This window comes from Serinus canaria, chromosome 11, assembly GCF_022539315.1.
Source record: "Serinus canaria isolate serCan28SL12 chromosome 11, serCan2020, whole genome shotgun sequence".
Taxonomy (NCBI): Eukaryota; Metazoa; Chordata; class Aves; order Passeriformes; family Fringillidae; genus Serinus; species Serinus canaria.
The window spans coordinates 7,549,563-7,574,974 of NC_066325.1; the positions used below are offsets into that span (position 1 = coordinate 7,549,563).

Here is a 25,412-nt window from a genome sequence, read left to right on the forward strand (position 1 = left end):
GGATGGAAGCTGGAACTTGCATAGAACAGAAGTCTGAATAAGAACATGAGTAGGGTTACAATTGTCAAAAAGATTTCTAAATGGATTCAAATCTGTCCATCTTTTCTAGCACGTTGAATAGTTTGCAGATAAAGACAGTGAAGGGCACAGAAATCTGCCATCAGCCCCAACTCCTCTGTGGCCACCCACAGATTAAAATGCTGTGTTTGAAGATATAATAAGGTTTCACAATTGATATTGCTAAAGAAACGTTTGACATTTTTCAAAGACTGAGGCCCAAAACTGAGGAGAAAGGCACTGACATTTAATGCTGCCCACTTGCAGTTTTGAGAACAAAAAGAGAGTCATCTTCAACTGAGGTTAACAAAAGAATAGAAAAAGCATTTTACACTTCTTGTGTCCAAAAAACCCTAAAAATTACATACTTTGCACATACTGTCCTTGTCCTTTTTGCCTGGGCCACACTTTCAGGAAATAGAACAATTCTGTTGGTAGATTTTGTGCAAATATCTGCAAATCCACAAGCTTCCTTAATGCAAAATCTGAAGTGTGTCCACAGCAATGGCAAAAAGACAAGGATGTGGGAGGAGCAGAAATTGCTCCTATGTCATGAGTATCCTCGAGTGTTTTGAAATGCCCAGTGTGTCACTTCAAACATCTTTTTGTGTGCAAGCTTTGCTTGCATTTGTGTCTCTTGGTAACTGTAAATATTCCTGTGTATATAGTAAGGAAGATTTTGAAAATATGGTGAACAATGCTTATCAACCTTTGAGTTTGGATGGAGTGTTAAAGAGCAATGGAAAGAAAAAAATTTTGGTGGTGGTTGAAGAAGGGAATGTTAGTATAAGATTTATAATGCCAAGTTTTCATCTAGCTCGTTCCCCTTTGAATGTTAAAAAATATTCTACTTTAAAATATCACCTTGCTTGAGCACTTTGATGAACAGAAAATGGTTTTGTATTGTTAATATATATTTTCATTTAAGAACTTTCCATGAACTGAACATTACTCATGCTAGTATTCATCAGATTCATCTTGGGATGTTCTGCTAAAACAACTTTTAAGGGACTGGTAGTCCCAAACATATCAGTGTCTCCCCAAAAGCAGCAGTTGACTGTTGTGATCTACAACTCAGTCTTTTCCTTTTTGTGAGCTATTTAGTGTGTAGGCACTTAATAGTTAGTTTTGAAAAGTAAACACTGGACTTTTTTCGTCCTCTTTTATGAACCTTGAGGTCATGGAAAAATTATTTCTTCCATTAAATCCATTATTGTTTGGTTATTTTTAGGCATTTTTAGAGGAAATCCTACACAAGTAAAGGAATATCAGGATCTTCTGGACCCTTTGCTTCAACATACACCTGAAGGTATTATCTGGAAATTGTACTTCTGAAACAATTGTAGCTTTTTATTGACCTGAAATTGTAAAAATCCTGACTTTCCTATTAATGTTTTAATTACTTCCCTAATGTATATTGTGGTCAGAACAAATGAGAAGTAAGGACATCAACATGTTTCCTAGTGAAAAAATACTAATTCTAAAATAACCTATTTTATGTAGATACATTGCATCATAAATTGTGATAATAAAAGTAACATTTTTCTGGAAACATCAGTAGCATTTTTCCAGAAAAATGTTGCTTTAATTATCACAATTGATGTGATCTTAAAGTAAGATTTACACTGTGGCCACTCGTTCCTCCCCTCCTCCACCTCTGCTTCATTGTTTACAAAGTTCATTTCTCCTTTTCAGGCAAATATTAACTATACCAGCAGTCAGGTTGTTTCAGTGTCCCACCTGGACCCAGCTGAGAATTACTCTCATCATTCATTGTCACTTAATTTTGCAAGCTCTAAAAAATAATTTGGTATATGCATGTGAAATTGTTTCTACCTTAGAACTGGGAAAGTGGCTACATAATAATTTTATTATAAGTGTTCTCTTATTTAAATTGGGCACTTCAGAATTTCTGTGGCACTGCAGAAAAGGCTAGTGATGGCCTACAGGCACAGCCATCCAAACTTCAGCTTAAAAAAAGAAAAAGGCCATAAGTTTGAGTGGGAGGAAAAGAAATGGCCTGAGAACAGAGCAATCCAATTTTAAAACTCAGCATTTTAGTCACCTGTTCTTACATCTGTGGTACAGTTACACAAGTGCATGCAGAAAATGCCTTGTTCTTTAAACTTTTTGAAGTGAACTAATTTCTGTAAGGCAGTCAAACATTCCCTTAGCAAATTTGCATTATATAGCAAAATTTTCCTGCTGGTTGTGTCTTTTCTCTGATTAATAATGAGTATGTGAAGGTTCGTGGACACTAAATTAATCTTGTGGTTTCTTTTGTTGTATGTCATCACAAAAGTCACATCTTAAAATTTCTGGGTGTATTTTGGTGCCTCACTCATTTGAATCCAGTATCTCTAAATAACTGTTGCTTTTCCTTTTTTTTCCTCTGCTTCTTCCCAGTAATTTGTTTTTATTTTTCTAAGCAAATAGACACTACTGCTTTATTCTGTTTATCACCTGTTGTTTATCCAAATCAGTTCAAGAGTAGAGCAATAGTAAGGTGGAATTTAATTATGCAGGAAGCATATTAATTTGCTTTTCAATTTCATATAATTAGGTCAATCATTTGTAATCATGTCTCTAAATTCCTGATACATGTCCACTTAAAAAGTTCTGAAATAAAGTTTAAAATGATCAGCAATACCTATGGCATAATTCTAGATCCAAGGTATGTATCTTCTAATAGACAAGTTATGCCATTTTCTTTCATGATGTTTCAAGATTCAAGGGCTCGTTTTAAACATTTGATGAATAAAATTATCTAAAACCAAGCTGACTCTTTTTTGAGCAGGAGTTTTAGTTAGGAGGAGTTGTCTGGTATTGAGCCTGTGTTAACTGGGGGGCACAACACCCTGAGTGTTTCACTGGAACCCAGCTTTCATGGCTTTTGGTTGAGGCTTACTGCATTTTCCTTCAGGTGACTTCTCTTAGTTTCAGTTTGCACAGAAGGTGCTGCATAGACAACATACCTGTTCTGGGAAGAAATTGTGAGGAAATGTTTGGTGAAATTCAAAGTAGTTTAACATTGCACTGGCATTCTCACTGAGATAACAAGGAATGACAATCTCTGTTCAAACTGTTACTGGTGTGCAATATTTCCTGGTCTGGATCCACTTCAGCTTTCTTAGGGGACTCCAATCCAGTGATGGCAGTGATATTTACTCTCTGGTTGTGCTTGCTGTCTCCAGGGTGCCCTGTTGTCCCCAAGTATTACTACGTGCCTGCTGACTTTGTGGAGCTGGAGAAGAGGAGCCCGGGCAGCCAGCGGCGGTTCCCCAGTAACAGCGGGCGGGACGGGAAGCTGTTCCTGTGGGGCCAGGCCATGTACATCATTGCCAAGCTGCTGGGTGAGAGCTGGGCTCCTTCAGCTTTGTCCTGTGCTCCTCCTGAATCCAAACTAGCATTGCCTTGGGTTTGGGATGGTCCTTGAGTGGCCCATGTGTCCCCTGCTTTGGTACATCTGTGACAATAAAAATTGCTTCGCGGTCTTCTTGGTTTTATGTTGCATACTATAAAGCTTAGTGGAATATTTCATAGAGTACTGAAAATCTAAACATGATGATGGTTTTCTTTTTTTTCTGGCTTTCCCTCTTATTTCCTTTTCTTCATGACCGAATACATTAATGTGATGCTATCAGCTTCATCTGTACAGTGATGTTTGTAAATGATTTATAGCATTTAATTCAAACTATTGACTGCTTAAGCAAGACAAGTTGAAACTTTTAGTTTCTACTCAGTTGAAACTGAGTAGCTGCAGTCTCAGAGAAAGGCAATGATTCATTCATCTCTGTTACTTTTACCCTTTTTCAATTGTATGAGCAATTGAATGTGTATGTCAAAGTTTGACCATTGAAGGTTGTTATGGTGAATTTCAGTCACAAACTCTCAGTCTCACTTGGAATGATTTTATAGGCTAATGCAAAAAGAATGGTTAATCCAGAAAAATCTTCACAGTTGGGTTTTTTCTTTAGTATTTCTTTCAGGAGAAAGATATATTACTTTATTTTAACATGATCAGCCGTTACCTAGTAGATGGAGTTCTGGAAACTATTTTTCTGTTAACACAGAAGGAAAACAAGTTGTTGGTAATAAAAATGAGAAAAATTTAAGAGGAGTTTAAAAATTCAGCAGTTGGCAAGAATAGTAAATGTATCTTTAGGTATAGAGGGACAGTCTGTCTGGTACTCCACCTGTTTGGTTTTGCTGTATTCCTTGCAAAATTCCTCTTTTTGCCAATACTTCAAAGTAAATGCAGGCAATCTCACTATTATCTTTTAAGACTATTAGCCAAGTAATCCTCCAGTGTGTGTGTGTAGGTTGCTGCAGTAGTTCTGCTGGTATTGATCTTGTACTGATGCTTGTGTGTTTCTGTACCTGCAGAATGCTGGTTAAATAAGTTATATTTATAGTTTGCTAACTGTTGTTTGTGTAACATAAACATTCTTTTGTTTCAGTTCTTTGCTGAACATTCTTACACACTACTATTTTATTTTATTTGTTTGAAAAATTTTTTTTCAAAATATTCAGAATTTCAGAGTAATTTCTTCCTGCTTCTCTCCTTACAAACAGGGTTTGGAGGCCTTACAGCAATGTGTTCATCAGAGGTTGTAATATCAGGAACTCCGTTTATTCCTGCTAATTTAGAGTTGGTGCATTCAATTTTGCTCCTTACTGGTGAAAACCTACCTGAATAACAATCTTGTCCTTGGTGAAAGTGTTTGTGTGTCTTACTTTGCTTGTTGGTGATTGCTAATTAAGTGGAAGCCTGGCTCCAAGTACTTTGATATCTGGGAAGGTATTGGTTTCCCATTTCATTATCCATTCAGAAATCATTGTGTTGCCTCCAGGGTATCAATTAATCTGTGTTTGTTCAGCCTCCTTGCTCCTGCTGTGTAGGCAGCACACAGTACCACCTTTGTAGCCCCTGCTGCTGCCTCTGGGCCTGGGCTCTGCCTCTCAAGGTCCAAATATTTCTAAATGCAGCAACATGAGCCTGAGTCAATTCTTACCCTCCCACAGAGGGGCAAACAGAAATAGGGAAGTCAAAATCTTGATCCTGCTTACAAGTGCTGAGTTACAGAGTGAAAGTGCCTGTGTGTCACTGTTGGAGGGCACATTTATGCAACTGAAAAAATTGTTTATGAAGGAAAAAAGCATGTGTTTTGCAGGTGGTGATACTGTTTTCCACAGAATTTCCTTCTTGCTTTGGATGAGGAGCTTTGTAAAACCTTTATGTTAAGGTCCCCATTTTGGAGCAAGGGAAAGGAGTCCCAGGTATTCAGTTGTTTCATGCAACTGAAAATTCATTCAGTCTTTTGTTTAGTAGCTCACAATGCTTTGTTTTTTCTTAGAATTCTTGTATCTTGTTCTGTGGATTCAGTGCTGCCTAGAACTAAGAATTTTAGCAATATTTTTATAGACCAATGGATTAAATGTTGTCAGCTGCTGCTGATGCAGATAGGGAACTAACAAAATAATTTGCTTTTGAGTCCAGTACATTTGTACTTGTGATAATGGTGATGAATATTCACTAGCAGTTAGCTTAAGTTTTATATTAGTCTATTCGTTTAAATATGAAATTATTCTGACCATATATTTTAATTCCTGAGCAATGTAAATCAGTGTTAAAACCAGTGGGAATAGAACACACATTCTGGAAACCTCTCTTGTTTTTAAACTATGAGGCAGAGCCCAGTGATCTTGAAATCATTTGGGTAATTCATATTATTGCATTAGCACTACTTCACATAATTCAAGTAGCTTTCAATCCTTTAGCTGGGGTAGGAATTCTCTGTGGACTGGAGCTTAGATGAGTGCTTTGCTTTGGTAACCCGTGTCACTATGTTAATCAGCTGTCCATAGTGATCTTTTGTCATCCAGCTCTGCTCAGCTTTGTGTCCATGGATGGTGGCCCTGCAGGGGCAGAGCAGAGCCAGGAGCAGGCTCCTTTCCTGGCTGCAGTGCAGCTGCCTGGTCCCAGCAGGAGGCTGAGGCCAGCACAGCATCCAGGGCTGGCAGCGCCCTGCAGCAGAAGGCTCCAGCAGGGTTTCCCTGTCCTGCCCAGCCCTTCAGTGCTGCCCAGGGTTTGTCCCCCACTGCCCCATCACTCTGAGCTGGCCTAGCCCAGGCAACCTTCAGGCAGGTTTAAAGTTTAAAGCTGCTGCCTCCATTTACTCCATGGTGTAGTGCTCAGAGACATTCTGATCAGTGCTGGTTTTCTCTTGGAGCTGAGTGCAGCCATGAGTCACTTCTGGTTTAGATTAATACCTTATTCCCTTCTGTTGGGGCTTTTAAGAATAGCTGCAAAATTGTTGACTTTGAGATAGAAGAAATGAAAATATATTGTGACTTACTCTGTGTTAGAAATTAGATCGAGTTTGGACAGTTTCCTGTCAAAATACAATTTTGGTAGGAGAAAGCTTATTTTAAGGGTATAATAGCTCAGATTATGAACCTGTATTCAAGGAATTTTTTTGAAAGCTTTTAATAGTGTATTTTTATTGGAGTGCTTTTTCAGGTGAAGGCTAAAATACTGGGATCTTAAGTTTGATGGGGTTTTCCTCTCCCATGTAAAAAAAATTCCATGTAGAAACTGCTAGATTTCAAATATTTTTAATTAGGTTTTTTCACAATTTCTTCCTGAATTAATCTATTGAGAGGTACTTTTGATATCTTTTGTTCTTTCCAGGATTCAAGTCATGTGATTACTTTGAGATAGAGGCTGTCTGCTCTTCTGCAAAGCTAAAAAATTTTTGCTGGTTATTGAATTTATAGGTGAAGCTTTAGAATAATTCCATGGTTGTGGATTAAGGGCTTTTTAAGTGACTTGTGTTGTGGAGTCTGTTGTCTGCATATAATCTATTAACATATCTTTGTGAGCAAATAAAGGCTTGGGTTTTATACTACAGTGTTGTAATTAGCTGTAGCAAGAACAAAGCTTGAGTCATCCATTTTAAAATTAATAGAATTCTGAATTTTTCAGAATGTGCTTTTATAAATCATTGATCTAAAACAAAGCAGAACCAACTAAACACAAAAGCTGACATGGCTTCTTCACAAAAGCTGCAGAAAGTACTGAAGTCATTCTGTATTTCTATTCTCATTTCCTTTCAGCTGATAAATTAGTGAGTCCTAAAGATCTGGACCCCATTGGCCGGTACGTGGCTCCCCAGGACCAGCGCAACGTCAGCATGAGGTTCTCCAACCAGGTCAGCATTAGCTTGCTGTTACTGTATTGTCATTGAAAAATTGTCATCTGAGTTCTGTGCATGCTCCTCTTACTTTGCAGCTAAAGTGCAAGGAAAATATTCAATGGTGTATATTTTCTGAATTGATAGAGGATTGCTTTTAGAAGGAAATTATAACATCTTCAGTTTTGAGGACGTGATGAACATTTGCCTTCAAATTAAGTGATGCAGTCAAAATGATAGATAAAATGTAAATATAAATAACTGCTAATAAACAGGCATGTGTGTTGAGTTTTAAGTTATGTCAGGAAGGCAAGAATGAACCTGCTTTTCTTATTCCTTCAAAGTCATTTCAACGGCAATATATTAATATTTTTTGTATTTAGAGCTCCTAAGAGCCATAAGAATGAGGTAGTTTTTTGTATGGTTGATACACCATCCCTGGAGGTATTTAAAAGATGTGCAGCTGTGGCATTTAGGGACAGGGTTCAGTCTGGGTTTAGGAGTGCTGGCTCAGTGGTTGGACTCGATGACTGTAAAGGCCCTTTAATGATTCTGTGACTCCATGTGCTCCTGTATTTGGATTAAATGCACATTAGGAATGAGTGACCAGGGATGGGGAATGCTTGAAACATGGTAATTCAAATCTGTAGTGAATGGGCCAGGAAGATAAGTCCATGTCTGTGTGGGAACTCCTTTAGTTAAAGAGGTAAGAACTGTGTCTATGGAAATGTGCAGCTCAAAGATGTGTTTCAGCCTTTTTATTTCTTGTATGAGAAATGTATATTTAAGGAGTTCCTTGTTCAGCATTGTGAATTTGTTATTGAGGCATAAGAAATGAAGTATTTCTCTTAAGATTCACTCCAAGTTCAGATCTGAACAATGTTTTTCTTGTTCTATCCAAATGCTGCTTATCCCTTCAGTTTGCTACTATTTCCTGTTACCAAGGTAATCCATGTGCCTGGCTGTTGGTTCATTTTTAAGCAGACTTTCATTGCTCACAATGCAGCACTTGCCATGTGCCTGTGACATAATGAAAGCTCAGTGATGTCATTTGTTCCTGGTTTCTTTGTTTGTTCTGCATCATGGGATTATGAATGTGACAGAACCTGGGAGCTGCTGGCCTTTTTGGGGTGCCCTCAGGAGGGGCCTGTGTTGAGTCAGCCCATCTGATTCCTCTTTCTTTGATTCTTCAAACCAGTCAGTTTTAATGTACCACAGCTGAGCACTTTGAAGATGAGGCTTTTTTCTAAAGGCACTCTGACTCATCAGGAAGTGTCTTAGTGGAAAAGCACTTTTACAACTATTTGGGGTATCCAGTATGTGATAGGCAGTTTCCAGATCTTCAGAGAGAAATAGCCCCTGCTCCAAGAGCTTCCCAAAAGTGATAATAAATAATGCAATGATAATTTCTTTCCTCATGACTTAGATGTTGAGGGCCACTTAGTGAGTCACTAAAGAACTTAGTATAATGCAGCTACCCAGTAAAATTCAGCAATGCAGTAGGGACTTTAAAAGTCAACAGTGTTGAATGCATTGAGAATAACAGCTGCATTTTGATATTTTACTTCATCTTCAGACAGTGCATGAAGAAGGAAGGAAATTCTGGTCATGCCTAGGTCTGCTTATAGCTGTGTTCTTCCCAGTCATGATGCTCCTTTGCCATAGATGACTGTGGATGCAAATGCCAAAACTATCCAAGATGTGGTACCCAGTGGGGTTAGAAGGAAGGGAGGCCCTTCTGAATTAGTGGGAAATGAAAACTGTGGCATCAGGCCTTTGGCATTGCAGCCAGGAGGTTGTGGGATTTCTTTGGGAGAGTTTGTAATGAAACAGCTGCTGCAGTGTTTTGGGTGATTTTACTGCTACAGTATCAGAGCAAAATGTTCCTTCATGCAGATGTCAAATGGGTCTTTGTTAAGAGAAGATTAAAGATGCCCTGACATGACTCAGGGGAGCTGTACCAGCAAAGGTCTTCAAGTTCCAGATAAGAATCTTGAGTTTGGCTTTTTTAATCCATGTTTTAGATTTGCTTAACCAGTTTGTCTGAATATTTGATGATGCCATTTTATCTAATTGAGCTAATTTATGCAAAATCAGTATCATATTTGCCTTAAAGTGCAGGGAAAATGACTAAAAATACCATACAAAATGAGAACACAGCACATCTTAATGATGTCTTTACAAATCAAAAGTAGTTTCTTCTCTTTAATGATGTCTTCTCTTTTCCATATAGCTAAAGAATTATTCAGTTAAATTGAACAGAAATCTATTCTCATTTATATTAAATTTTATTCCTGTAAGCAATAAACAATGTAAAAATTTCAGAGGCCTGTGTATATAAATTTTGTTGTGATACTGTGTTTTGAAAGGAGATATACCAAAAAGAAGGGATTTAAAATTTTTTTTGAAGCTCTGTGCTAAGTAAATATTTCTTCAAGAAATGTGTTTTCCACATAGGCATGTTTTCATTTTGTGGTTGCATTGATTATAAACTCTAAACACTTGCCACTGAAAAATGTGATAATTTAATATATTTGTGGCTTTGGTCCCACTACAAAAATATGTCTGATACCCACATAATAGTGTAGATTTAAGCAAGCAATGGAAAGTATTTCAAATATTCCAACCTTATTTTTGCAGCTTAGAAGCATCAATGAAGAATTAGGTAAAGGAAAGTAAGGTAATATAGACCTTCAAAGGTAAAAGAGCTATGAAAACTGTGCATATAACTATGTATAATTATAGCTGGGAGTGCATCAGAAAATCAGATCAAGGACAGTCTCATTCCTTGTAGAAAACTGAGGTCTCAAATGAGCAGTACAACAAAAACATAATGGCTACAAGTACTCATTTTGTCTGTTTATAGTTTGAAGGAAATGTTTTTTCACCTAATTCAATGCCAGAACCTGTTATTTCCCACTTTGAGGAGGCTGTGTCCATATGTTCTTTCTTGGGGGAGTGCCAGTGTGGTGCTGGGGCAGGGCTGTGTTTGCTGGGCTCAGTCTGTGTTCCAGAGCACGCTGGGACACTCTGTGTTCTTCCTCCTCTGCTTTGCAACCCTGACAGTCAGGTCAGAGCCCATTCAGGAGCTGCAAAGAAATGGAACCATCCATACTCTCTTTACGTTGAAAGGAGATACTGCAGGGATTCTTGTTCAGGGAGACTCTTTAGAAGTGGATTCCTTAGAAGAGCTTCTTTTGAGACTCCTTTTAGTGCCTCCAGATTCAGGGGAGAGTCTAACTCAGTTTGGATTGTTGCATTCTCTTTTGGAGGGTGTAGTGTAGAAGAGGGTCTAGATGGTAACAATAACATTTGAGAGTGAGGTAGGGTGGGGGTTTTCTGGAATTGTTTTGTGTTTTACTGGCACATGTGAAAGATGATTTATTGCTGTTTTGTGTTTAATTTCATCTTTAACAAAAAATCATAATCTGACTAAATTGACAGAGTAGGATTATTTTATGTTTTAAGTTAAGCTGAAATATGTGTTTATGGTTACAATTAATTAACTGGATTCTCTGCAGGTGATGACTGTATTCTTTTAATGTTTTGCTGTGTAGAGTTAATAAGCATTTGTAAGGATTTCATTTCAGGTACAGGGAATTAAGATTAATGCCTAGTGATGAAGAAAATTGGGAAGAGAGTAGTCAAAATAATAGACTGCTTCTTTTATTTATTCAGGGAAATAGATAGCATGTAAATAAGGAACTAAAATTATTACTTGTAGATAGACTGAGATATTTTAAGATTTTTATGTTTAGGATTAGAGCATGTCTAATTTGGATGGAGCCATATTGGATGATTTGTTTTGTCATGTTAATTGTAAACATGTTCTTGCTTTCATTCCCTTTAATACAATTGCCTACCACAGTTAACACAGTTCTAAACCTGCCAAAAGCTGGTTTGGAAATTGAGGTACACATGTGTGCTGTGTTTGCTTTCAGGGGGCTGCTGTGGCTGTGCCAGTGGGCACAGGGTGGTCAGTGCTGCCAGGAGCTCAGTGCCAGTGGGCACAGGGTGGTCAGTGCTGCCAGGAGCTCAGTGCCAGTGGGCACAGGGTGGTCAGCAGTGGTCAGTGCTGCCAGGCAGCCCTGGGACAGCTGGTCTGTGGCTCAGGGGCAACCAGGGGTCATGGGGTGCAGTGCAGCCTGTCCTGTTGTGAGCTGCTCCCGTTTGCCTCTCTCGCTCTGTGTGCTTGGGATGCCCAGTGGGTGCCATTTCCACTGGGGCTCTTCAATGCTTTGTCCCCTTTCTGACATGCTCAATGAATGGGGTTTTTTCAGAGTTCTGAGGTCTCCTGGCAGTGTAAGCAGAAAGGCACAGTGATAACATCTGTGCAGTGAGAGGCTGATACTGAGCTGCATTCTCTGCTTGTGCCAGGAACGGAGTCAGGGATTTTTCCCTTTATCCTACCTCCAGCAGTTTATAACCTTGTTAAAAACTGTGAATTTTTTTTTAGTGTTTTTTTTTATTCTCCTTTTTGGAGAGGAAGAACAACTAATCAGTCTTTTATCTTGTTCTTCTGAAGTATATTTATCATCTGCACAGCATGCAGAATACAGCTGAAACCAACCCTTCTGCCAAAGATCCAAGGTGGCAACACAAGGCAGGAGGGGGAGCCTGGGCAGGGGGCCTGTCCTGGTGTCTTGGGGAGACAGTGATGGATGTTGTGGGAACAATACCTGAGCTGGACTTATTAGAAATGAGAAAGCCAAGACATTAAAATGGATTTTTTAACAAGAAGATTTATTTAGTGGAATATTTAGCAGTTTAATGCTTTTCCATATCTCATATTTTAAAATACACAGCAAATACTACATACCACAATCATCACTGGAAAGGGTGACTTCTTTTTTTTGAGTGTTTTCTCTGTTGTTTTGACCTGTGTTTCTTTAGGTCACTACTTGTGATCCTCCAGGCTGTGACATGTCAAATGACAGTAACAGTAACTTTCTGTTTAATGTTGCAGCAATCCTGTAGTTGTACTGCAATGATAGTTATTTTTTTCCACAATATTTAAAAGGTCTAGTAGTTTTTCACACAGATTTTGTGTTGTGCCAGTTGTGCTGTAGCTGCATTTATGTAGTTCTGGCCTGTGTCAGAACCACCATTTATTGGCTGCTGTGAATGAATCCTGTCCTTGGTTGTGTGTGAGAGGCAGCACTCATGGGTTATGTACAATTTACAGGCTGTGCTTGCACAGTCCTGCTCAGTTCTTCAGTGAGAGGGTAACTGAGTCTTAGCTCAAAGACCACTGCCCAGGTTAGATCACAGGCTGTCTGCAAATCATTAGTCTTGGAAGGGCTCTCTCATTTTCAGGTTGGGGGGGCTTCTGCTTTTTGTTTTATACACAATGATTATGGCTGACTTTTGGGTTGAGTTTTCCTACTGTTTGTATAAATACAAGTGATAGCACAATGATCTTATTCTGAGCAGGAAAATCTGATATCACTTGAACTTCTTCCTGTAGTCTCTTTGTGCACATACTTTCATCAGAAACTTATTTCATGTGGCAAAAAGTCCAGAATTTTTAGCGCAAATGTAGTGCTGACAGACTTCTGGGAAAAAGTTACCAAGAATTCTTCTGCAAATCCCTAAGATCTTTATTGATATGAAGGCCCACAGCTGCCTGAGCAAGCAAGTGTTCCCTCTGAACTTCTCACTTTAAATCAATGTCTATCCCTCTATCATCACAAAAAATGCTGTCTCTTTATACAATCGATAGAAGATGTGTTTAACTTCTGTCATTCATGTTCTGGTAGTTTCTAGACAAAAGCATTTTAGCAATGAAAATGTGAGCTGCTCTTAGTTGTGTTGTTCTGCAGTCAGTGAATGCCAGAGGAGTGAACAAGGACCAGGGGGGTTGTCCATAGCTCATTCTGCCAGAGACAGCAAAGGTGAATTGCCAGATTGAGACCCAGGGAGTCAAGTCAATGATTTCACCCAACATGTTGAATTCACTCCTATTTGCATGGTTTCCTGATGTATTTATTTCAAACATGAAATGTCAGTGCAATAAACAGTGCAAGGAAATGGAGCTGTCTCCAGTAAATGTAATATGTCTTTCATGTCACTAAAGAGCAGCTGTGTGATGACAGTTTTTCAGAGCAAAGGTTTGAAATCATCAGGTCATTATTTCCAAGTGAATTTTATTGTTTACCCAAAAAGCTGAATAATTTTGCTCATTACAGAAATATTTATCAAAATATTAGGTCATATCAGGCATATAGGGGATATATTGATTGGATAAATTCCAAATTTTTGTACAAAATAAAATGCCTTCTCTATGTAGTTCTTCTTAATTAAAGAAACCCCCAAACTAATTCAAGCAGTGTAATGATTACCAAAAATCTGTTTATTACTAATTCTCCAAAATGTGTTTTGCAGAGTATTATTGGTAGGACAGGCTTCCTGGAGTCTTAAGATTTATAAATCTTTCAATTTGTTCCCACCCCAAGAAAAAGCAATGCAGACAGTGCTGTCTGTCATAGTTGTGGATTGTTTGAATAGCCATTGTCCTTGGTCATGCTACATTGAATAAAATCTTTAGTTAGCAATGCCAGTAATGATTTTGTCATTGTTTTCCAGGGTCCCTTAGAAAATGATTTGGTGGTACATGTGGCCCTGATAGCAGAAAGCCAGCGGTATGTATTTACTTTAGTTGAGTACCTGTGTATTAAGGAGGGGTTGAACAATACATCTGAAATGGTGTAGAATAAAATGCTGCTACTTGTATACATCTGCTGCCATTATGTGAGTGGTCATTAACTGTGTCTGTGTTTCATTTGTAGCCTGCAAGTTTTTCTGAACACATATGGAATCCAAACTCAAACCCCCCAGCAGGTGGAACCAATTCAGATATGGGCTCAGAAAGAACTTGTCAAAGTAAGGAATTCTGCATTTAAAATTATTTATCCATCTGTGTGTTTCTTTTGTAAAAACAAGGATTTATATCAAGCTATTAGCCTTGCATCTCCCTAAGCTGTTGTCTACATATTTCTGTCCTCCTAAAGCAGTTGCAAGGTGTGCTGGCACTGGAAGTTACAGATTCCTTCAGCTTTCAGGGAAATGTAGGAGCCCACATGTTCTGTATTATCTGATTAGGCTTATTGCCTGAGCCACTTTAAAAGTATAATGAATGAATCATAAAATTTTAATAGCATTAGTAGCTTGGTAAACTGAATGAATCTTGATGGAGAAACAAGCAAATGAGCAATACTGAAAGAAATGGTTTAAGGCAGTAGGCATAAACCATCATAGGATTTCATAGTGCAGCCCCTGTAACAGGCAATGTCCACAGCTCTGTCACTGGTTTCCCTTGGACTGACTATACCCAGGAAGGTTTGGGTTTGAAATCCTTTTTGGTCTGCCCCTTTAGCTGAGCACATTTAACATACCACAGTCAGAAATTACTGGGATGAACGATCATCTTCAGCATCCCCTTCATCCTCCCTGAAGAATCTGTTTTCTACTGGGGCAAGGAGTCTCCTGAGGGATACCACATCCTTACAGGCCTGGGCTGGTCCTGCCAGTCCTGGCTGTAGATCAGACACAAAGCTCCTGTCTGACCCTGTGTTGTGCAAATGGTCCCACACGAGAGTGATGAATGTCTGGGGCAGTGCAGTGACAAATTCTGTCTGTCAGCCCCAGGTCCCTGCTGTAGAACAGATCACTGTGTAGGGCTCTCCCTCAGAAATCAGGTCACATGGCCAATGCCATGATCTCTGTCAGGAGTCTGTAGGACAAAAGAAAAAAAGTCAACGCAAAAATAGAGAATATAGCAACATGTTTTAGGTTTCTTAAGTTTGTGAGGATGAAGGATGTGCTGAACGTGGCTGTGGCTTATTCAGAAAAATGCTTACCCCAAATAATGGCAGCCACTAACACCTGAGAAGGACTACAACAGGGAGAAGAGAAAAATCTGTGTTTCCATTCAGTCTTGTTCATTTCTGAACCCATTTTTACTCACTAGCTTTCATGCTAATATATTCCAAAATATGTTCTCTTGGTCTATATCTGTTCTGAAATTCTCTACTGAAACTTTGGTTTAACAAATGAATACTCCATAACTTTACTATAGAGATATACATTGTCTCTCTGTCATCCATCACGTTTTTGGTTTCCCTGCCAAAAAGATGAGACCTTCATTAAGTTTTATTATTATCACTTAAATTCCTATCTATGGAAAAGGCTGTGTTAGGATTTATTTTTCTAAAGCTGTTGAGACATCTGGCAATTCTGACACTTCCTTTATCCTTATGATGGGTAGGTACAGCTGCCTCATCAAAACTTACTTTGTAAAGGAGTACCATGAAAATATTAATTCACCTGACACAAAATATCTTCCTAATGGGCTTCTAATAAAAGCTCTGCCAGAGCTGTGAAGTAAAAAGAGTGTTTGGGATGTTATGAGAACTGGGGTTTGATCTTGGGGCTTATGCCAATAACCAAAATGAACCAAAAAGCAAACAAACAAAAGCTCCTGGCAGTATTTGTCATCCTTTGAGGGGAAAGGAAGCCAACAGTGGAATAGTTAATGTATTTTGGGGAATAGAAGGTTGATCTGTGGAAAATATGGATCTCAATATTTCCTACTCTGATGCTGTCAGTTCTAAAGAGTATTTAATCAGAAACTTCTGAACTGCTGTAGTAGCACATGATAACAGTTTAAATCTCTAGACTTGTTAACAGGCATGTGTCCAAAAAAGTGCTGTCAAACAAATGGATGGGGACTGAAAGTAGAACTTGAAGTCATGTAAAGATATCCACAAAGTGGGGGCAGTGGGGAAAAGAGAACAATGAGATAAACAATGAAATGGGACAAGATACATGTAATACATAGGAAAAAAGGATCTGTGGAATGAAAGTACAGCACAGGAGAGAAGCAGAACACCCCTGGGCATGGACTGAGAGGAGGAGAGGGAGCACAGAAGCAGATGGTGTGCAAGACAGCTGCATTTTGGGTCATGCTCATAAATCAACCCCACAGCCCAGTCTGCTTTCACAGCCATTTCTTGCTATTAGCAGCTTAATAATCCAGAATTGAAGGGCTTTTTAATAAAAAAACCCAAAGGTGCTTGAAGCAGCTGGACTTGAATGAATTATGCCTGGTGCTGCATCTGAGCTTTGATTGTAACAGATCAGGATGGAGAACTCTCACTAGAGGAAGAAACTGCTGCAGTAGCCTCTGTGCCAGCACGGGGCCTCAAGCTACAGAGTCCTCAAGGAAACAGACAACATTGCAATGCTAATGCAGTTCTGCTTTTGTTAAGAAAGCATTTCATGTTCTGCATTCCAGCCAATGAAGGTCCTTTTAGCATTACCTGGCCCTGTCTACTGCCATTCTTCCAGTCTCCCTTATTTACCACAAGCAGAGGTTCAGCATTGTTTGTTATGCACAGGTGGGTTATTTGAGGCTATCAGTGTTCTGATGTCTCCATCCTTCCCCACTTGAATCCACTTCCTTACTCTGGATGGAACAGGTCTTGTAGGTAATTGTGTTCATTTTCTTTTTTAAATAGCTCTTGGTATTAGTGCAGAAACGTGGGCAGGATCAGGAAGGCCCCAAGCTGACAGCCATAGAAAGCTATTGAGTGTAATGTTTGTTGAAGTGTTTGCTTTCATTTGCTTCTGAATTATCTTCCTATAACACAAAGAAAGATTGAACTTCGGAAAATGTTCACAATTCTGAATATTCTGCAGTAATGGTGGGTTCCTTACCTAAAACAGGCCAAGAAAGGAAAAATGACATCTTTCAGGTTTAACTGATGCATTTATACTGTATTGCTCACAGATTAGTTGTTTTCTTATGGTTTTATACTCATACAATGTAATAAGTGAAGATTATTTTTGCAAAAATTGTATCAGTTGAATCACAGGTATACATAACTAATAAGAATCAAGCTGGTAATAATGAGATAATTCCCTCTTGCTTGTGTTGCTGATGCATTAATTTTACAAATTTGTACAGAGATGTTTAAAGTGTTCCTGTATTACTCTTTTACTTTTGTATCCACTCTGGAAAAGCATTACAGAAGGCAGATTTGGCTAGAATGCAAAAGATCCTTTAAAAATTATTTCAATAAGCAATTTGAAAAAATCAATAAATATTTTACTTATATAGAATAAAAAAGTAATCAGAGCAAGAAGTTAAAAAGAAGACCTATTATAGGAACAACAAGTGTTTTTTTAGAAAACACAACCCTGAACAGCAATAGCAGCCACATTTTCTGAATCATTTTCTAATCAAAGCAGACTGCACACAGCCTTCTTTGTGAGATGTGGCAGGAGATGAGAAAGGCTGGTATCTGGGTTTTTATCAGTTTTCATAACTTTTTCACAGGCTTACTTCCACTTGGGAGTCAATGAGAAATTGGGATTATCTGGAAGACCGGACAGACCCGTAGGATGCCTTGGAACGTCAAAGGTTATTACAAGAAAAGTTTATATTCTCATTATTGATAAATATTGCAGATAAACATTTAGTCTGTGTGATGTTAACTGGAATTGAAATGTAATGTTATTTTATGCATATTTTATGACTTTCAAGTCCTGATATTTGGCTCTGATGGATGTTTTCAAGAAAAGATTAATGGAAGTTTTCTTTCTCAACAGATTTATCGAATACTGGGCAAGACTGTAGTTTGCTACTCGATCATTTTTGATCTCAGTGATTTCTACATGTCTCAGGATGTTATGATGTTGATTGATGACATTAAGGTATTTGTAACTTTTCATTTGAGTAACTGACAAAAATAGTCTATAGAAGAATAAACTGTGCAGTCTGATGAAACAAAAGCCTGAAAGGGGAACACAGCAGTACAGTGTGTATTATTATAATACAAAAACAAACCTGCAGCTAGAAAGTGTATTGAGACAAATATCCTGTCAGCCCAGTATGAATTCTAGTGAATATCTCTCTGTGGCAAAAAAACCTGCCCCCAAAGTGATTGGGAATGCTGTAGGGCAACAAGCAAATTATCATTTGTTTCTTTGGGAGAACAAATGTTCTTGCCTGAAAAAGAAACAAGACTGGTGTTTACAGGAGATATGAAAGCCTTACATGGAGGACACACTACCTGATTTTGCACAAATATTAAAACCTGCTCCCCTTCCCTGCCTGTAAGGTTGACAGCAGCTCAGAGCTCACTCACCATGTGCACAGAAGGTGGCCCTGGTGCTTCCATCCCAGTGGCTGGGATTCAAGCCCTGGATCCTCCCCACATTTTCTAGGTAGTTGCCTGTTCAGAGCACTGCACTGTCTCATGCTTTGCTCCATGATTACATTTGCTTAGGAGAATTTTCAGAACACTTAGGAAATAGCAGGGCCTGACAGCAGCTTGTGCCTGTTGCAGAAATCTGTTGGCGCTTTAGTAGCTGAGGTGTTTTTAAGCTGCTGGGGTTTTCAGGGCTGTAGGTGCTCTGCTGTCTTGTACAGTGTTGTGGTAGGCTGTGCTTGCTGTGTTCTTTGGGATGTTTTGTGACTGAGGTTCCTCCTTGCCCAGAATGCCCTGCAGTTCATTAAGCAGTACTGGAAAATGCACGGCCGACCCCTGTTCGTGGTGCTCATCCGGGAGGACAACATCAGGTAGGGAGGGAGGAAAGCAGGATTTGCAGAGTGGGGTTTATCTGAGTGCCAGATTAATGGAGTTCTGTTTCAAATTTCAGAGGGAGCAGATTCAGTCCCATATTAGATATGCTGGCAGCCTTTAGAAAGGGACTTGTTGGAGGAGTGAAGGTTCACGTTGACAGAGTACAGGTAAGCTTGGTTATTGGGAAAGGAAATGCTTCTAGCTGTGATGGTTTAAGATATCCTTGGAATCTTTAAGTATTTATGTATTTCTCCTGCTCACATGCAGGTCTCTTCTGGTACCACTGACTCTTCCTATAGCAAATGCTATTACTGCCCATGGAAAACCTTTTATTTGGCTACAGGATTGTTGTTGTTGTGGTTTAGTGGTTTTTTTGGGTTTTTTTTGGTTTGTTTTTTTTTTTTTTATTTAACTGCACTGACTTTCTTGCCTTGCAAGAAAGATTTATCAGACAAAAAATTTCTCCATCTCCCTGTGTCCTTATTCTAAGTACTACACTGGACAGCCATTGGGGAGTAATGCCTTCCATTCTCACTGACCTTCTGGAAAGATTCTTTCTCCAATATAAAAAGTAAGGACTTGTTTTAAAGGGTTTAAGATGGTGACAGTCACTGGTCTTTGCTTTATTTGTTAGCCATTAAACAGAGCACATGGGAAGACTACAAACAAATGTTTGTCTGACTTGAAGGCCAGTGGAGATGGTGGTGGGTGCCTTTCCTGCTGGAACACCCTGTGCCTGCTGCAGCAAGGAGTTGGAATCTCTGTCTTACTGCACAGTTGGCATTTTATTAACAGTCTTGTTTCATTATAGGGGAGGATTTGGGAAAAGAACAAGGGACATGTCTAATTCCTGGTGTTTTCTTGAATAATTCATTTATCCCAACAAAATATATATTGATCTTTGTCAGTTGCATTCAGCTGCTTCATTTAGGTGCACATGTTAAACATGCCTAAAAGAGAATGTGTATCTCTAATTGGGTGAATGGTCTTTTTCTCCTGTAAAGTATATCAAATCTGATTTAATTTAAAATTTTGTATGCTCAGAAGTTTTATAGCTCTTTTATGATTTTTTACCTTCATTGTCATCATGTGTTCAAGCAGATGTGCAAGGCAAGGAATGAATGGCACCAGTAATAAAAGCAAAGCAGGGTTTTTATATTCTGTCATCTCACAGTGTAACAGATCAATGTTTTACTGCAATTCATGTAAAATGAAAATGGAATATAAAAGTTCACAAAACACACTCAGTTTTATTTAGCTAATGAGAACAATCAAAAGCAGTCTTAAAAATGCTGTAGTACAATACTTTTCCTGTGGCAGTAGATAAATGGGGAATTCCTATAAATTCAGAGTGAATGAATTGTAATGACTGCATCAGATAAATGCAGCACTGAGTTTCAGCTATGTAATCTTTTGAGATGGAAGTATTTGTAAGCTGCATTTGATGTGCAAACTTAGGCCAGGCATGCTTGGATTAGGGAATGAGTACAGAGTGGGAATGCTCTTTGAAGTGTTTGCCTGAAACATCAGTGAGGCTGACAGGAAAACTTCCTGGCCTTCAGCCATCCCTGGAATAATAAGCTTTGGGCTCCAGAATGTGGGGAATGTGCAGGACTTTGAGGAAGGCAAATCCTCAGTCTCAGTGTTTTCATCAGCCCTGGCTTTGGGGTGGGCAGTGCTTGATGAAGCTGGCAGGGCAAAAGAACAATGGAACATGAGCAAAAAGGAAAGAGCAGCCCCAAGAGACTTCTGCTGCCTTAAGCTCTTTTTCCTCATGAAAGAGCAAAAATACTCTGAAAGTGTAAAATAAAGAAACTACTTTCTCAATGGAAACCACCAGCAACATACTGAGATTAAAAGACACCTATATAGTTATGTATATATTTAAAAATTGTTTTCAATTTTTCATTGCAGACATTAATATCTGGAGCAGTTGTTGAACAACTTGACTTCCTAAGCATCACTGAAACAGAAGAGTAAGGCTATGTGTAAATAGTACTGATGATTTATGTGACTATTAAAATACTTTCTGAACCATGAAGAAATTAAATACTTATTTTTCAGGGCTCCTGTATTTAAGAGTCTGGAGGAGCTGGATCTTCCAAAACATTCAAAAGTCAAGAGACAATCTAGTACTCCCAATGCTTCTGAACTTGAGCAGCAACCAGATGTAAATATTAATGACTGGAAAAACAAGTCAACATATGAGATCCTGCAGAAACTTAATGTAAGGAAACTTGATAAAAGTACAGTGTAACTTTATTCTTGTAAAATAAGAAATTCTGTGCTGATATTCTTTTTACCAGCAGCCTACTTAGATCAGCATGATCAGTGTTGGGGCACAGCTAATAACATGAAATATCTGATATTCCTCTCCATACTCAGGGAATCTTCCTCTTTATCTCATCACAGAGCTCCCCAGCCCTTCATGTGTAACTGCTGGCTCTCAGTTCTCCCAGCTGCCCCAATCATCCTTTGCCATGTGTCCTAAGAACAGATATTTTATTGACAAACTGCAAGTTAAAAGACTTGAGCAGTGGGTATTCACTTGGATGGACTGGGAACTTCATAATGGCATCAGGGATAGTTCCAGTCTGCCACTTGTTTCCTGTACCTAGAGGAAAACTACCAGTGACTGTGCTAGATCTAGGGTTGATACAAACACACCAAGTGTTCTGCTTGGTTCCCTATTTCATTACAAGCATTTCTGTTGTAAATTAAAGGACTTGAGAATGAAAAATCAGGAAACTTTTCCAAGGTCAAATTATTACAGCTTAATATGACCCACAGAGAAGGCTCTGCAAGCAGCAGTGGCAAGGATACAGCATACACAGGGTATGGAAGAATTGTGAAATCCCATTGAAAATAAAATAATTATACTTTTCCTTAAATTGAAAAGAAGAAAAAGCCCTTTGGTTTCACCTGAAATTTTTAACAACTCTTCTGGCTTTGCTTCAGTGCCAATCTGAAGGCTGTTTATGGTCCTGTTGTTGCTGTTTTTTATTTAAGGACTGCAGTTGCCTGGCCAGTCAAGTGTTACTCTCAAGTATATTGCTGAAAAGGGAAGGGCCGAATTTCATCACCAAGGAAGGTAAGAGCTTCTGCCATGTGACTGTTCTGAGGAAGCAGCTCTATGTTTAGTTGCCATGAACATGAATAATAGCTGTGCATGCCAGCAGTTGTGCAGCTCTTTTCTCTGCCATTTAGAGCAATTTCTGCATTAAATAGGAGATGGAAATTGATGGTGTGGTGGGGAATGAGCTGCTGGATATATGAATGCTTTTAGACTGTTTGTAGGCCAGTGATGTATCTGGTTGTAATTTTGAATGCATAGATTAGAAAAAAATACAGGATTTGCCCTTACAAAGAAAACAGAAACAAAAGACAAGTCTAAATGTCTGCAACAGTCTGTACTGTATGAGGCTTTATACTGAATTTTTATTCTGCTTTGATGTAATCTCACTTCAGTTCAATGTGTTTGTGAAGCTCTGGTTTTGTATTATGGCTTTGTTTTAGAGTTGAGTGTCTAAATTCCTGTAATATTATTCTGAGAAGGCTACTGAGGCTTTATGATTTTGTGCTGCAAAGTTTGGTGTTTTGTCTTTTTTTCCCAAAGATTGCTCTTTAGTTGCTTTTTTATATATGACTACTCAGAAAAAGGAGGGCTATTCAAATCAAATAATATACTCTTAGTTACTCATCAAGCAGTGGGACTTCCCACCTTCTGTTACAGAGCCCTGCTTCTTAATTTTGGTATGAGATGGCTGCTTGATGTGGAGAAGAGCTGTCATATTGACATAAACAGGCATTATATCTGCATTGCTATGTTAAAAAGGTCATAGAATCTATAGGATATTCTGAGTTGGAAGGGACCCACAAGGATCATCATCCTTCACAGCACACCCATGTGCCTGAGAGCGTCCTGAGCTCTGCCAGGCTGGTGCTGTGCCCACTGCCCTGGGGGGCCTGGTCAGTGCCCAACCACCCTCTGGTGAGGAACCTTTTCCTGATACCTCACCTAAACCTCCCCTGCCTCAGCTCCAGCCATCTCCTTGAGTCCTGTCATTGGTCACCAGAGTGAGGAGATCTGTTCTGTTCCTGCCCCTCTGCTGCCACAGAGGAGGTGAGGATGCTGCAGACCCCAGAGAGGTCTCTCCTCAGTCTCCTCTGCTCCGGGCTCAACAAGCCAAGTCACCTCAGCCACTCCTCACATGGCTTCCCTGCTAAATCCTTCATCATCTTCCTGTGTTTCCTTTGGATACTTTCTAATATCTTTCTATTTTTCCTCTGTTGTGGTGCCCAAGACTGAACACAGGACTGGAAAGGCACCTCAAGTGCAATAAACCCCTTGGCTGATAACCCAGTGCATTGTTGTGGCTGCAGTGTGCACATTAGGCCATGTGGGCTCTGAGGTGGCCTTTTCCAGCAGTCACTTGTAGTGATGTGATGCCCTGGGAGCCTCAGGAGCTTTCTTTAGTCCTTTGTAGGTTGTGTTCTTTGCTCCAGAAACAGCTCAGGGCAGAGTCCCTACAGAGGCCTCTGTAAGCAAGCAGTGTTACCATTACAACCACTGGATCATGACGATGAATTTAAAAATGCTGTTGAAATCAATTAGGTCCAAAAAAAGTGCAGTTGTGCCTCTGAGTGTTCAGAGCTAACTTGTACAGACCTCTCAGTGCCATCCCACATGAAATGGTGGTGATGATAACCTTTTTAACATGCACCTTGGATTGCATGGTGTGAGTCACTGATGAAGAGTTCTCTGCATGGAGACTCCTGAGACTGACATTGGTAATCACCCAATCAATAAAACATAAATCCAAAAACAGAGGCTGAAGAACTTCAGGTTCTGCAGTTTGAGGATGTACCTTGTGATGGGTTGTACCTCTATATGTAGATTAATTTTCCCCAATGTATTGCAAGAACAGGTGATATTATAGGTGTCTCTACAGCATGAGCAGCAAATTCAGCTGAAATCTCGTTTGGCTTTTTCATAACAACATACACTGGGAGACAGGAGACTTGATTGCATCTGAATTTTAGATGTAGAGCATAATAGATAAGTGCTTTACTAAAGCACCTTCAGAATTAACTGGTCTCATCAAACTTGCCTTACTACTGTTAAATGAAAATCTGTGCATCTTTTTTTTCTTGTGTTTTGTTTTTCTTTCCTTTGTTCAATCCCCTTAGGAACTGTTGCTGAGCACATTGAAAGAATCTACAGACGAGCTGGCAGCAGAAAGCTCTGGTTTGTATACAAATATCATGTTTCTCCTGGCTTACACCAGTTTTGTTTTCCTAATGTTTTTATAGAAAGTAAGGCTGGATTCTCACACACTTAAAGGGGGGAAAGTGGCAGCTTTCCTGACAGTTGTCTTGGTGCATGGCAGCTGAAGGTCTGGTTTAATAGGCTTTAAAAAAATTAAGAAGCAGTTTCTTACTGTTGTCTTTTAAAATAGAAAAGCAATAGGCTGGTTTTGCACTGACTGCTATTGCCAACACACAGGCCCCATTATATTGCAATAAGGTGAGAAGAATGTTAATATTCTTATTTCTTACAGGGCATGATAAAATATTGTCAATAGCTCTGTGTAGGAAGGCTGGTGATAAGATATAAATCATTTAAGGTGATGCACTAACTCAGATTTATTGCCCTGAAGTAATTTGCTTTGAGCCTGAATTGACACAATAACTTTAAAAGGTTTCAGCAAGTAGGTTGATATTTACATGTTGTTTATTAATTTCTTTGCCCTGAAGCTCAGTAGAAGTTTAATTTCTTTTTATCAAAGTCAAGCCTGTCCTGAACTCTGTTCTCTCACTGTGTAACTGTTCTTAACAGGTCAGTAAATACAAATATGTTTTCCGTTAAATGGGCCTCTGCCAATAATGAGGTAGACCCAAAATACCTTGGTGGTATTTTTTGTAATTAATAAAAATCAGAAGTATTTTTAGGAACAAAATATGTAAACTGTTTTTCATTTCTCTTCCCTGATTGCCATGTGACACACATATAGGTTGGTGTTGCGCTACAGTGCTGCATTTGCACAGAAATTTTCTTCTTCTATAACCCCACATATTACTACTTTACTGGTACATGGGAAACAGGTAAAGTGCCCAGAAATCTGAAGTGCAGCTCTGTGAGATATTTTTTTTGCTTATTTGCATTTTGATAGTATCAGCTAATGCATTTTTGAAATGCTTTGCTCTTGATCTTAAGGAGTGTGTAGCAGTTTTCACAGGAATCAACATCAACTGTTTGAGTTTTTTACTAACACCATAGAATATTACAGCTTTTTCCTCATCTCTGTGAATAAATGACTCTTAGTAGCCTCAAAACCTATGCTTAAAAAGCTCAATTACAGTTCTGTTAGGTTTGTATTTTGTCAGGAAATTATTATTAAATGTATTCGTATCTTTAACCACCTACTGCATACATGGAAAAATGTGGTTCTTAGAAGTTACAGCTTGTTTTTAACCTGGCAGGTGACACAAATCTCTTCTTTTCATGCTGCACATGCAAAATATTACCTCAGCATGGAACACACAGCAAGGCTTTGGTGTTATGTGTTAT

General features: G+C 38.9%; 1 protein-coding gene across 4 annotated transcripts in view; it reads left to right on the forward strand.

Annotated features, from left to right (window-relative positions):
* Nucleotides 1–25,412, forward strand: part of PHKB (phosphorylase kinase regulatory subunit beta) — a 66,601-nt gene that overhangs the window by 28,249 nt on the left and 12,940 nt on the right. For all 4 annotated transcript variants that reach the window (XM_050978922.1, XM_050978923.1, XM_050978924.1 and 1 more), the window contains 13 exons: nt 1,289–1,366; nt 3,252–3,410; nt 7,177–7,271; nt 13,839–13,894; nt 14,042–14,135; nt 17,593–17,676; nt 17,865–17,969; nt 18,755–18,837; nt 18,918–19,008; nt 20,756–20,817; nt 20,906–21,068; nt 21,851–21,932; nt 24,032–24,089. In XM_050978922.1, the coding sequence (XP_050834879.1) occupies nt 1,289–1,366; nt 3,252–3,410; nt 7,177–7,271; nt 13,839–13,894; nt 14,042–14,135; nt 17,593–17,676; nt 17,865–17,969; nt 18,755–18,837; nt 18,918–19,008; nt 20,756–20,817; nt 20,906–21,068; nt 21,851–21,932; nt 24,032–24,089 (1,210 nt within the window). The remainder of the gene's footprint in view (nt 1–1,288; nt 1,367–3,251; nt 3,411–7,176; nt 7,272–13,838; nt 13,895–14,041; nt 14,136–17,592; nt 17,677–17,864; nt 17,970–18,754; nt 18,838–18,917; nt 19,009–20,755; nt 20,818–20,905; nt 21,069–21,850; nt 21,933–24,031; nt 24,090–25,412) is intronic.